The sequence below is a fragment of the Coffea eugenioides genome, chromosome 7 (genome assembly GCF_003713205.1).
Source record: "Coffea eugenioides isolate CCC68of chromosome 7, Ceug_1.0, whole genome shotgun sequence".
Classification (NCBI taxonomy): domain Eukaryota; kingdom Viridiplantae; phylum Streptophyta; class Magnoliopsida; order Gentianales; family Rubiaceae; genus Coffea; species Coffea eugenioides.
Genome location: NC_040041.1, coordinates 6,395,708 through 6,406,964, shown reverse-complemented (window position 1 = coordinate 6,406,964; position 11,257 = coordinate 6,395,708). Strand labels below are relative to the sequence as shown.

Sequence of the window (11,257 nt, the reverse complement as noted above, 5' to 3'; positions counted from 1 at the left end):
ACATAAGTTAACAATTTGTATATAATTCAGATCTAAAGCTGTCTATAAGATTCATTTTCTTAACCCTTAATTCGCATGCAGTCATGTGTCTTATTGGAACTACCTCATTAAGCAAAGCACACAAGATTTATCCTGAGGGAAGTTGAGGAAGCACTGAAAAGTGAAAGGCAATTTTTTCTTTTTCTTTGCATGCTTGGTTTGTTTGAGTGAAAGGGAAAAATGGAACAGAAAAGAAACATGGATGCTTCTTATGTGAAAGTAAATTCAATGTAAAGGAGAAAGAGAAGGTTCAGTTAATTATTTCTGAAAGGTACTTAAAAACCACTATTGTCCACAAAGCTTGTAAATATTTTTCTCCTTCTTTTTTTTTTTTTTTTTTTGCTATATATGTTCCGTTCATTTTTGACGCAAGATGTTTAGGGGTCTGCAAATGATTCTTCGTAGTGGAAAATATAATAGCTATTCTTGCTTTTGCTTGAACAAAATGTCAAAGAAAAACAATTTCATGTATCCTCATATTCATGCTTTTGTATTTAAGTTCTCAAAAAACCTTTTTTGTCATCATATAATCCTAGCAATTTATTATATTTATTTTCTTTTGCTATGTATGAGCCAATAAAGCATTCAAGGGTATAATGAACAGTTTGGCACATGTTAAAACTTTAAGTACTTTGTCACTTGCCAAAACATAAGCCAAAAAAAAAAAAAAATATTAAAGCATTATGGTTCCCTCATCCTTTCGAATATATGATATTATTCCAATATAAACAAGATATTATTTGAACCCTTTCGAATATTCTTATGCTTACTTCTTATGAGACATTTCTTTTAGAGAGCCAACATTTACAAATACAACCATTGAATGATGAATTTAAATAAAAAAAATTAAAGAAACCTACGTGCCAACAAACAACAAGTTAAGCAAATTTTCTCACATTGTATAATGAAGATCTAGAGCAGATTGGATGGGCAGATTGGTTCTAATAGCTTTTTATGTATTTTTCAATAATCTTTTTGTCTAACATACACTATTTTCAGTAAAGTGGTTACAAAAGCAGAAACTTAAAAAAAAAACTAAAAATAACCATCCAAGCATATGATTCCACCAAATTTACTCCGTCCACATTACAATTATTCGTAAAATTATTTTGAAAAACGTCACAACACTAATCTATTGTGAAGACTGCATGTAAAATGATAACATATTACAAAAGAATCAAAAACCCTTTTCAGAAAAAAGCAAAAGAAATAGAGCCAAGTTTAATTCCAACACAAATCACTCACACTCAAGTGGAAAAACCAAAAATAAAAACAAGCATGACAATCAACAATATCTTTCACCACTTCCACCATGCCAAACAAACCCTTGCGTCTCAGCCACAAGAGAGGAAGACTCGGACTCATCACCACCAACCACCACTTGATTCCCACAGTAGTCTCTAATAGCAGTGAGCTTATACGGCGGCGCATCGGTGGCCAACCACTGCTCCACCGCGAACTTCTGCTGAGCACAAGTCTTGTGCACCCCAGTGCTGGTTACTTCAACATAGTTACAGTACCATCCATGGTGAGGACCCGACCCGTCAGAAGTCAAGTTCATTTGACAAAATGGACCCGTCAAACATGGACCTCTGCCACTGAAGATATCCAAGTTGCCCCTTTCATAATAGTCGTGGCCCGGATCCATTAGTCCCCCCAAGCTTCCAAGTTGTTGATCCGGACTCCATACCCAGCTGCATCGTACACGGTTAAGCTTATGATGGAGTCTGTTCCGCCTTTCCATACCGACCCGATTCTTATGTAAACCGTGTGCACACAATCCGGATCCTGCATGAACATGCATATAACTATATGTTATTATGAAAACCCGTAAAAATGTATATTTTTCTGAAATGGGATTTTTTTTTTAATTAGTGTTGAGTGAAGAAATTTTACTTACGGAGGATTGAGAAATGGTGAAGATGGAGATGATGATGAAGAGATGGAACCAGAAATGGTTGACTCCCGACTCCCGAGATGGCCATGGATTCTTGCTTTTTGTTTGTTTCTGTTTACTCGAGATGTTTAAAGTTTGTTTAATCTTTATATAAGTGAGGTTTTGGGAAGGATTAGCAGGAAAATTTGATGGCATTGCTCGATAGTCAACTAATTAAAAAATGCTTATTGGTATGATGTGTAAGGTTCCTTTCGTATTATTTGTGAAATTTGGACAAGTGAAATAATATTCGTTTTCTCTAAGATAACTGATCAATTGTGATAGTGATAAATATGAGGAAGAAGAATTAGGTATAGGGGTTTTGAGCTACAAGTTAACTTGGAGAAAGCAATAATAAGGGGAAAAAAAATTAAAGAAAGGGAAAGGTGTTACTTGCTTTAGTAAATTTTTAAAGGGAAAAATCTTTTTAAAACGTATTGGGAGAATTTAAAATTAAAGAAATATTATAACTTTCTAATCTTTTGCCACAAATTAAAGAAATGGTCAAAAGAATCAGAGTCTAGGTGTGTATGCAATTTTTCAAAAGAGTCTGAGTCTATATGTGGACGCAATTTTTGATAACCAAAAAACAAAATTGAAAAGAAGTAAAAAAGAAACTGAAAAGATTGTGAGTTGCCAAAAAGATGGGGGAACTTATAACCTATATAATGCATTGGGAGGTTAATAATAACATGACGGCTATTACTTGAAGGTGTTAATTAATATGCATTGCTGAACTATCAATAATGTAAATTCGCATCCTAGATTGTTAATTGAAGCAATTTAGTATCTTATGCTAATAATTTGTGAGTCATTAATATTGCTTAAAGTAGTTGAAACTTATGAAGTTTGATAAATATTCTCTTTTTATATAAAAAAAAAACTATATCCCGCTAAATGGATAAGAGTTTTTTTTTTTTTAGAAAACATGATGTAAAGTCTAGTCAAATATGAACTCATATCGAGTTTAAATCACTAAACACGCCTTTTTGTGATAAGAAAAGTTTGAATAATTTCGTCTCTAATCATCATCACACTTTCAGGAGCACAGGTCTCTGACATAAATTATTATAAATCATTTATTAACACAATTCTACATTGATAGCAAAATTCAAATACACGAGAATAGTCCATTCTTAGCCGTTGAGCCAACTTATGTATGTTGACATTCAGCCAAATCACCCATCTCCATAATAATTGTGCAAGATAAAAAGTTATTCCATCAAACTTTATTTGCCATACACATACACACGTACTCCCGTGGAGCCAAAAAAAAGAAGAACAAACAACACACCAAGCAGAAAGAGGCCCTCAAATCTCTGCAACAACAGAAGAAGAACCCTTTGACTCCTTACCAGCCACCGCATGATTCTCACCATAACAGTAGTTAACAAGAGCAGTGAGCTGAAACGGCAGAACATCAGTAGCCAGCCACTGCTCCACTGTGAACTGCTCCTGAAAACAAGCTGTGTGGACACCAGTGGTGGTGACTTCCACATAGTTAACGTACCATCCAGGATTGAAACCCGACCCGTCAGATGTCAAATTCATTGAGCAAACCGGACCGACCAAGCACCGGCCTCTTCCACTGAAGATATCCAAGTTTCTTCTCTCGAAATAGTCGTAATCCGGACCCATTAGCCCGCCCCATGTTACCAGGTTATCGATCTGCATGCCGTACCCGTTTGCATCGTAAAGAGTCAGGGATATGCTTGAATCCGTCCCGGCTCTAAAAACCGACCCTGTTCTTATATAAAGAGTGTAAACACAGTCTGGATCCTGCACAAAAAAAAGAAGAAGATGAAAATAAAAAGAAGATAAAAGTTATGGAGATGAAAAGTGAAATTGTGAAATGGGATGTGGGAAAGAAGGCTTACGGCAGAACGGGAAATAGTGATGATGGAGAGGAGGATGAAGAGAGGGATCCGGAGGTGCTTGAATTCATTAATGGCCATGGCTTGCTGTTCTTCTTCTTTTGAGTTTCTTGTTTTTCTGGTGTTTTCTAACCATCTGACTGGTCTATATATAGAAGTGGACAGCATTTATATGTAGTTTAAAACTTTAAGCGCCGTTTGAATCGTTGGCGCGGTTTGACAATGAAATTTTTTTTAGGTATTTATCTAAAATTTTACTGTAATATATTGTAACAATTATAGGAAAAATGTTTGAAGTGGGTGAATTTTTGAATATTTTGAAGTGTATAGTTTAAAAATTTTAAAAAAAATTTTGAGATTACTATAACTAAAGTTATTAAAAAGCTTATAGCAGACAAATTTGGTCAAAATTTTGTTTGTTAAACAGGCCCTTATTTTTAAAAGTTTTTATAAAATAATATACTGTAATAACTTGACGTACATAAAGTAAAAAAATAATTAGAAAATATGTTTATAAAAAATATAATTTTTTTTAAAAAAGATTTTTAGTGCAAACAAGTCTTTGGCCCTGTTCCCCAACCACCCATGGTGTGTGACAGCCCCATCTTCCCCTAAAGTGAACCAAAGGGGTTAGCGGACTGCCTGCCCAACTCTCGCCAGGACTAACGGGCAGTTACACGCGATCTAAAACGTTTCGGGAAAGTAAAAGCGTGCTCGGACCAGCCACAAGTACCAAAAAAAAATGAAAAAAATAAAAAAAAAATGAAAACGATGAATAGTGCCTGGAACAGTGGAATCCGGCCGGATTCTTGGCCGGATACTGTCCAGTAGCTAACAGCCCGGATTCAAAATTTCCCCAGACAATCCGGCCGGATTCCTGGCTGGATTCAGGCTAGGCAGTCCTCGCCAAAATTTTTTTCTTTTGCCGTTTGGAAACCGAACCTGTCCGCAACCCAACCAAACATCAAAAATACATATACAATGTAACATTTAGCGTTTACAAGCCAAAATGGCATAGGAAAGTCACTCAAAAGTTAATACATGTATGATTGCCAAATGAAAAGTGAAAACGGCCTCAAAGGCACATTTAAGGTTTCAATTCATAAGCAATACATTTCAAAAGCTATATTCATCTAGTTCATTTGGCAACCAATTCAAAAGTCATTCCAAAAGCAGTCAGATTCCTGTAAGGAAAACAAAAGCAACGGGGTGAGCTATTTGCCCAGTGAGAGACTATCACTCAATCAACCAAGTTCATGTAAGCATAAAGATTTCATTTCAATTCGTCAAAAGTGAACAAAGGCACACAATAATGGTGGTGATAAAAGGATACGGGCGGCTCTCAAGAGCCCTTTTCCCTCGTTTGCATTTCTTGATCAAACTTCATTGACTCTCCGTCAATTCGAAAGTAACCAACCGTAGACTCCACTTTACTTCCATTCCTTCCACCTAACATTCCCCTACCGGGCCCGAACTCCAAACACTTGCACTTTGGTATTACTCGAATAAACCGGAATCGAGAGTCTCGCATACTACAAGATTCCATATAACATTTTCCCAAGGATTATTAATTGGCACGACCAAACCCTCGCCGGCTCGATTCAATCAACTACCAATGGGGTTGAGCTCAAAAATAACAATTGTAGTCGTTGGATACTCGTCCAAACGACACCAAGCCATGTACTTTCATTTCAAGTAACACTTCGTGTAACATTCCAATCACATGATAACAATGATATAAGGCATATAAGTGAGAGTGATAAAGTACACTTTCACTTCAAGCAATTAACATTCCAAGCACCAAGTTCAAGTATTAAAGCCATATATTAACACGCACAAGTGAGTAGTACACTCACCAAGCTTGCAAATGAGGTTTCATGCACCTCCGTCAAAAGGACGTCGTGCACCAACGTCACGCCCTAAAACATGCAAACAAGTACAATGAGACTCGATAACGAGTCATAAACCAATGCCAAATACAACCCCAATAGGGTTCCATAAGCATATACAAGCGTTAGAGGAAACCAGAAAATGCGGAAATGCAATGAGCTTTGGCCCTGAAAAAACAGTTTTTGACCTCTTTTTGCGGTAATGGCACCAAAGGCACTACAATTACCGGATAAAGGTGTACGATACACCGTTTCGAAGCTAAAAGACAGGGCTACAACATTACAGAAGGTCACTCAACCCAGTTTTGAGTGCAACCATGTCAAAAATGCAAGATACTACACCAAAACCGTAAAATAGATTCACAGAACGTATTCTAGCGGAAACATCATAAATCATGCTATCCAAGTCCAAATCCTGAAATTCCAAAACCAGCTGAAAGCTAAGAAACAGGGCTACATTTCATCAGAAGGCCTCAACAACAAATTCCGAAGCAATTCCAGCCAAAACACCCAATTACAGGCGCAATTCTTACATTCGGGTAAAACCAGGACAGCAAGGGTAATTTCGACTTTTCTCATTCTACGCTACTCCGATTGATCTGAAATATTGTAGGTACCTCTAAAATGTCATTCCCTAAAACTTTCATGTTTTAAGCCAAGGCCAATTCGGCCTCTAACTAGGAGCTATAAAACCGGGCAGAATGTTATTCATAAAAACCCTAACTTGTCAATTTTTCTTCCAAACAGAAATTGGTTGTAATTACCCACTTTTTCCACCTCCTAGAGTTATTATATACCATTTCCAATCATCATAGATAGCCACACAGTCATGTTCATATTAAAACAGAAAAATCACCAATAAATAGAAAACTTCACTAATTCAACCATAAATCAAGATGTAATCCATAATATTGCACCTTATACTACCACTAATCACAAATTAAACATCATTAGAGGAGGAGAATGGTTCTTCTCAACTCACCTTAGAAACAAGAGAGAGGGAGCAATAGGTCCTCTTAGCTTTCCAAATAACTCCACAAATCAACTCACTAACACTAATTGAAGAGGTTCTATGGAGAAATTTCAAGTTTCAATGGTTGGTTGGATGATTTTGAGCTAAATGGAAGCAAAACTTAAAGAGTTTCTTTCTTTCTTTTTGAGAGAGAGGGCCGGCCACTAGAGGAGAGAAAATGGAGAAATTTTGGTTAATTTTGTGCTTTATTTGGTCAAATAAAAAAAAGGTGAATAGTGGTCTTATTGTAAGAAGCAATCCCATGGTGACACTTGTCACCTTTTATTAAATGCTTACCTAATTTGTCTCTCTTATACCAATCCACTTAGCATCCTCTAATTATCTCTTAACACCCGGTAATTTAATTCCAGTATCCAAAACTTAACCTAGTTGGCCGAATTTTTCCGAACTTTTCGCACTAGTGGGTCCTACGTCCGGTATACGCTCTTAATTTCTCAAAAACTATTTGATACTAGAAAAATCATCTAAAAATTATATCGGCTCCTTAAAATTATCTAAAAAATGTTTCTAATCCTGAAATTGCAGAAAACAAGCTATGAAAAATCATAAAACCTAGAAAATGGGAAAAAACCGGGTTCTCACATGGTGCCTCATTAACAAATTTCTACCACATGTCCCCATTTTTAAGGTTTTCACGCGAGACTTTAGTCTTAGAGTTGAGTTAGATTCCTGAAGAGGCAAATACAACATAAATTATCTTTATTTCTCTCGAACATTGAATAACATCGATTGTTTGGCCCGATTCCATGATTCACAAAAGTATGTAATCTTCAAAAATGCATACAAAATCCCAATCTATCCATAAAGGAGAGGAGGAAATAGTTTTTTTTTTTTAAAAAAATAAACGCATAAGAGAGAAGCGTGTGCTGTGGATATAAATCACAAAATTGTGTAATTCTAAGAAATTTTAAAAAATAATCCACTTGACAAAAAAAGATTGCGTAATTCAATGAAATTAAAAATAGTAATCCACTTAAAATAAAATGAAAATGTCATTTGCATTTCATATTTTATTACACTTCAAAATATTCAAAAATTTACCCACTTCAAAAATTTTTCTTACAACTTTTATAGTATGTTATAGTAAAGTTTTAGATAAATATCCAAAAAAACTCATTTATTAAACGGTGCCAACAATTCAAACGGCGCTTAAAGTTTTAAACTGCATATAAATGCTGTCCACTTCTATATATAGACTAGTCAGATGGTTAGAAAACACGAGAAAAACAAGAAACTCAAAAGAAGAAGAAGAACAAGTCATGGCCATTAATGAATTCAACCACCTCTGGTTCCCTTTCTTCATCCTCCTCATGATTCACAAAAGTATGTAATCTTCAAAAATGCATACAAAATCCCAATCTATCCATAAAGGAGAGGAGGAAATAGTTTTTTTTTAAAAAAAATAAACGCATAAGAGAGAAGCATGTGCTGTGGATATAAATCACAAAATTGCATAATTCTAAGAAATTTAAAAAAAATCCACTTGAAAAAAAAGATTACGTAATTCTATGAAATTAAAAATAGTAATCCACTTAAAATAAAATGAAACTATCATTTGCATTTCATATTTTATTACACTTCAAAATATTCAAAAATTTATCCACTTCAAAAATTTTTCTTACAACTTTTACAATATGTTACAATAAAATTTTAGACAAACATTCAAAAAACTCATTTGTCAAACAGCGCCAACAATTCAAACGGCGCTTAAAGTTTTAAACTACATATAAATGCTGTCCACTTCTATATATAGACTAGTCAGATGGTTAGAAAACACGAGAAAAACAAGAAACTCAAAAGAAAAAGAAGAACAAGCCACGGCCATTAATGAATTCAACCACTTCTGGTTCCCTCTCCTTATCCTCCTCATGATTCACAAAAGTATGTAATCTTCAAAAATGCATACAAAATCCCAATCTATCCATAAAGGAGAGGAGGAAATAGTTTTTTTTGTTAAATAAACGCATAAGAGAGAAGCGTATGTTGTGGATATAGATCACAAAATTGTGTAATTCTAAGAAATTTTAAAAAAAATAATCCACTTGAAAAAAAAAGATTGCGTAATTCTATGAAATTAAAAATAGTAATCCACTTAAAATAAAATGAAAATATCATTTGCATATCATATTTTATTACACTTCAAGATATTAAAAAATTTACCCACTTCAAAAATTTTTCTTACAACTTTTACAGTATATTGGGAGGCTCATTACTTCAACTAATCCATCCAAAAAACTTATTTGTCAAACAGCGCTTAAAGTTTTAAACGGCATAGAAATGCTGTCCACTTCTTTATATAGACTAGTCAGATGGTTATAAACCACGAGAAAAACAAGAAACTCAAAAGAAGAAGAAGAAGAACAAGCCATGGCCATTAATGAATTCAACCACCTCTGGTTCCCTCTCTTCATCCTCCTCATGGTTCACAAAAGTATGTAATCTTCAAAAATGCATACAAAATCCCAATCTATCCATAAAGGAGAGGAGGAAATAGTTTTTTTTTTTAAAAAATAAACGCATAAGAGAGAAGCGCGTGATGTGGATATATATCACAAAATTGCGTAATTCTAAGAAATTTAAAAAAATAATCCACTTGAAAAAAAAGGATTGCGTAATTCTATGAAATTAAAAATAGTAATCCACTTGAAATAAAATGAAAATGTCATTTGCGTTTGATATTTTATTATTTACACCCACATCATTTATTTTATCATATAAACTAATAGATGAAAAATATATAAAAATAATAATAATGGAAGTATAATTAACAAAAATGGAAATATAAATAACATTTTAAAAAATTAATTGCTTTGTAAGATACCAAGAAAACAAGCTCTCTCCTTGCCTATGGACTTCTTGGAGGTTCCAACAACGTTGACCATTATGTTGTTAAATTCAGGCAGAACAATGACTCAACTGAATTTAGGGATCACGAGTCAATAAATTCCACTAGTTGAATCAGGGTCCAACCAAATGATATAATACTTTAACTTGGCATTTTGGTGACCTTATAACTAATAGAAACAATTTATGCAAATTGAGCCTAGAAATATAATTTGAAAATATTTAGCGTCCAATTATAATTTATTGAAACAACTAAGGTCAAAATAGAATATCAAAAAATTTCAAGGCATCAAAAGGCTATTAAATAATGAAACCTTGTTCATTCTTTTTCTCAGTGATGGGTTCTTGTCTTTTTTGCCACTACAAGCATCATTTCTTTTTTTCTTTTTCGAAACGTTGGAATACTTTCATTAATCTTTTAAAGAGAGCTTTACAATTCGAGCAAAGACTCGATAATCTATACATGTCGTGTTCAATGACATGGAAAAATGATGCCTTCCTCATTCAAAAAAATGCCTAGAGCATATGAACTAACATTTTCACTAATATCATTATCATCATTTCTAACTAAACAAAAGAAACACGTTCGAAACAAAGACTTTAGACTTAAAATGTCCTCAAGAAGTGTTGTCAATCTGCAGTCAGCATTCCTTCTTTTTTTAAGCTGCCTCAAGAGTTCCTTATTTTGGATTTGGATTTTGCTCCACTGTCTTTCCAATGCTTTGCACAAGACCAGTTTGATTGCCAAGGCATCATCTATGTTCTTGTTTCTAGAGCTTCTTTCCTTAATTGCCCAAAAAACTGTGTCTCCGTTTGGCATCTGATTGTAACTCCAACTCCAAGTAGTGCTGGCCTCTGTTGACTTCTTGTTGACACTCTCAGGTTTATTAGATCCTGCTCCTCGTGTTCTTGACATAGCTCTTCTTGTTCTGGCATTTTTTCTGCTATATCATTCTAGTTTCTTCTATAGGTGGCAAACCAATCCACTTAACTAAATTTACCCATATCCGTCCATGAATAGATGGGTATGGGTATCTTAATTTTTGTATATAGGTATAAATGGGTTGGAGAACCCATCAAATCCAATTAACCCATTTAGAATTCTCTTTCCCCCACCCATTTTTTTTCAAATTTTTCATTTTGTCATGATGTTAACTACTTTTGTTTCATTATTATTATTATTTGTTGGTTTTATCTTATTATTTTATTTTCTCTTAGTTTGTTAACTTGCTCATTTTTCAGCATTACTAATTTATGATAAATTTTAGCCTATTTTCTTATCTTTCTAAAATGAAATTTTAAATTTATATATGAAAAAAATGTTAGGGGTTCAAAATTTTTGGATTAAGTTTTTATATTAATTTTTATAGTACTTAGTTCAAATTTTTATATTCTTATTATTTAATTATTAAATAATAAGTAATTTTGTGACATAGAGTATAAATGAAAAAAAATTGGTAATTAAGTTTATTGAACAGTATAAATAAATATTTAAAACTAATGGTGGGTACAAAGAGTGGTATAAGTTGATAACTTAGTTTGCAAAAATGAATTTAAATGAGTTTACAAAAAGTTAAAATAAATGGGTTATAAATGGGTAATTGGGTTACCCAATTCATTTTTTGACTTACCCATTTATACC

At 33.7% G+C, this 11,257-nt stretch overlaps 1 protein-coding gene and 1 pseudogene across 1 annotated transcript; both read right to left on the bottom strand.

Moving 5' to 3' along the window:
* Nucleotides 1-1,324: 1,324 nt before the first annotated feature.
* Nucleotides 1,325-2,131, bottom strand: LOC113776757 (annotated as a pseudogene).
* A 905-nt stretch (nt 2,132-3,036) lies between these two features.
* Nucleotides 3,037-3,956, bottom strand: LOC113778263 (PLAT domain-containing protein 3-like). The gene is made up of 2 exons (XM_027323600.1): nt 3,853-3,956; nt 3,037-3,754 (listed from the first exon to the last, which is right to left on the bottom strand). The coding sequence occupies exons 1-2, from the start codon at nt 3,928-3,930 to the stop codon at nt 3,287-3,289; spliced, it is 546 nt and encodes a 181-aa protein (XP_027179401.1). The 5' UTR covers nt 3,931-3,956; the 3' UTR covers nt 3,037-3,286.
* Nucleotides 3,957-11,257: the final 7,301 nt, after the last annotated feature.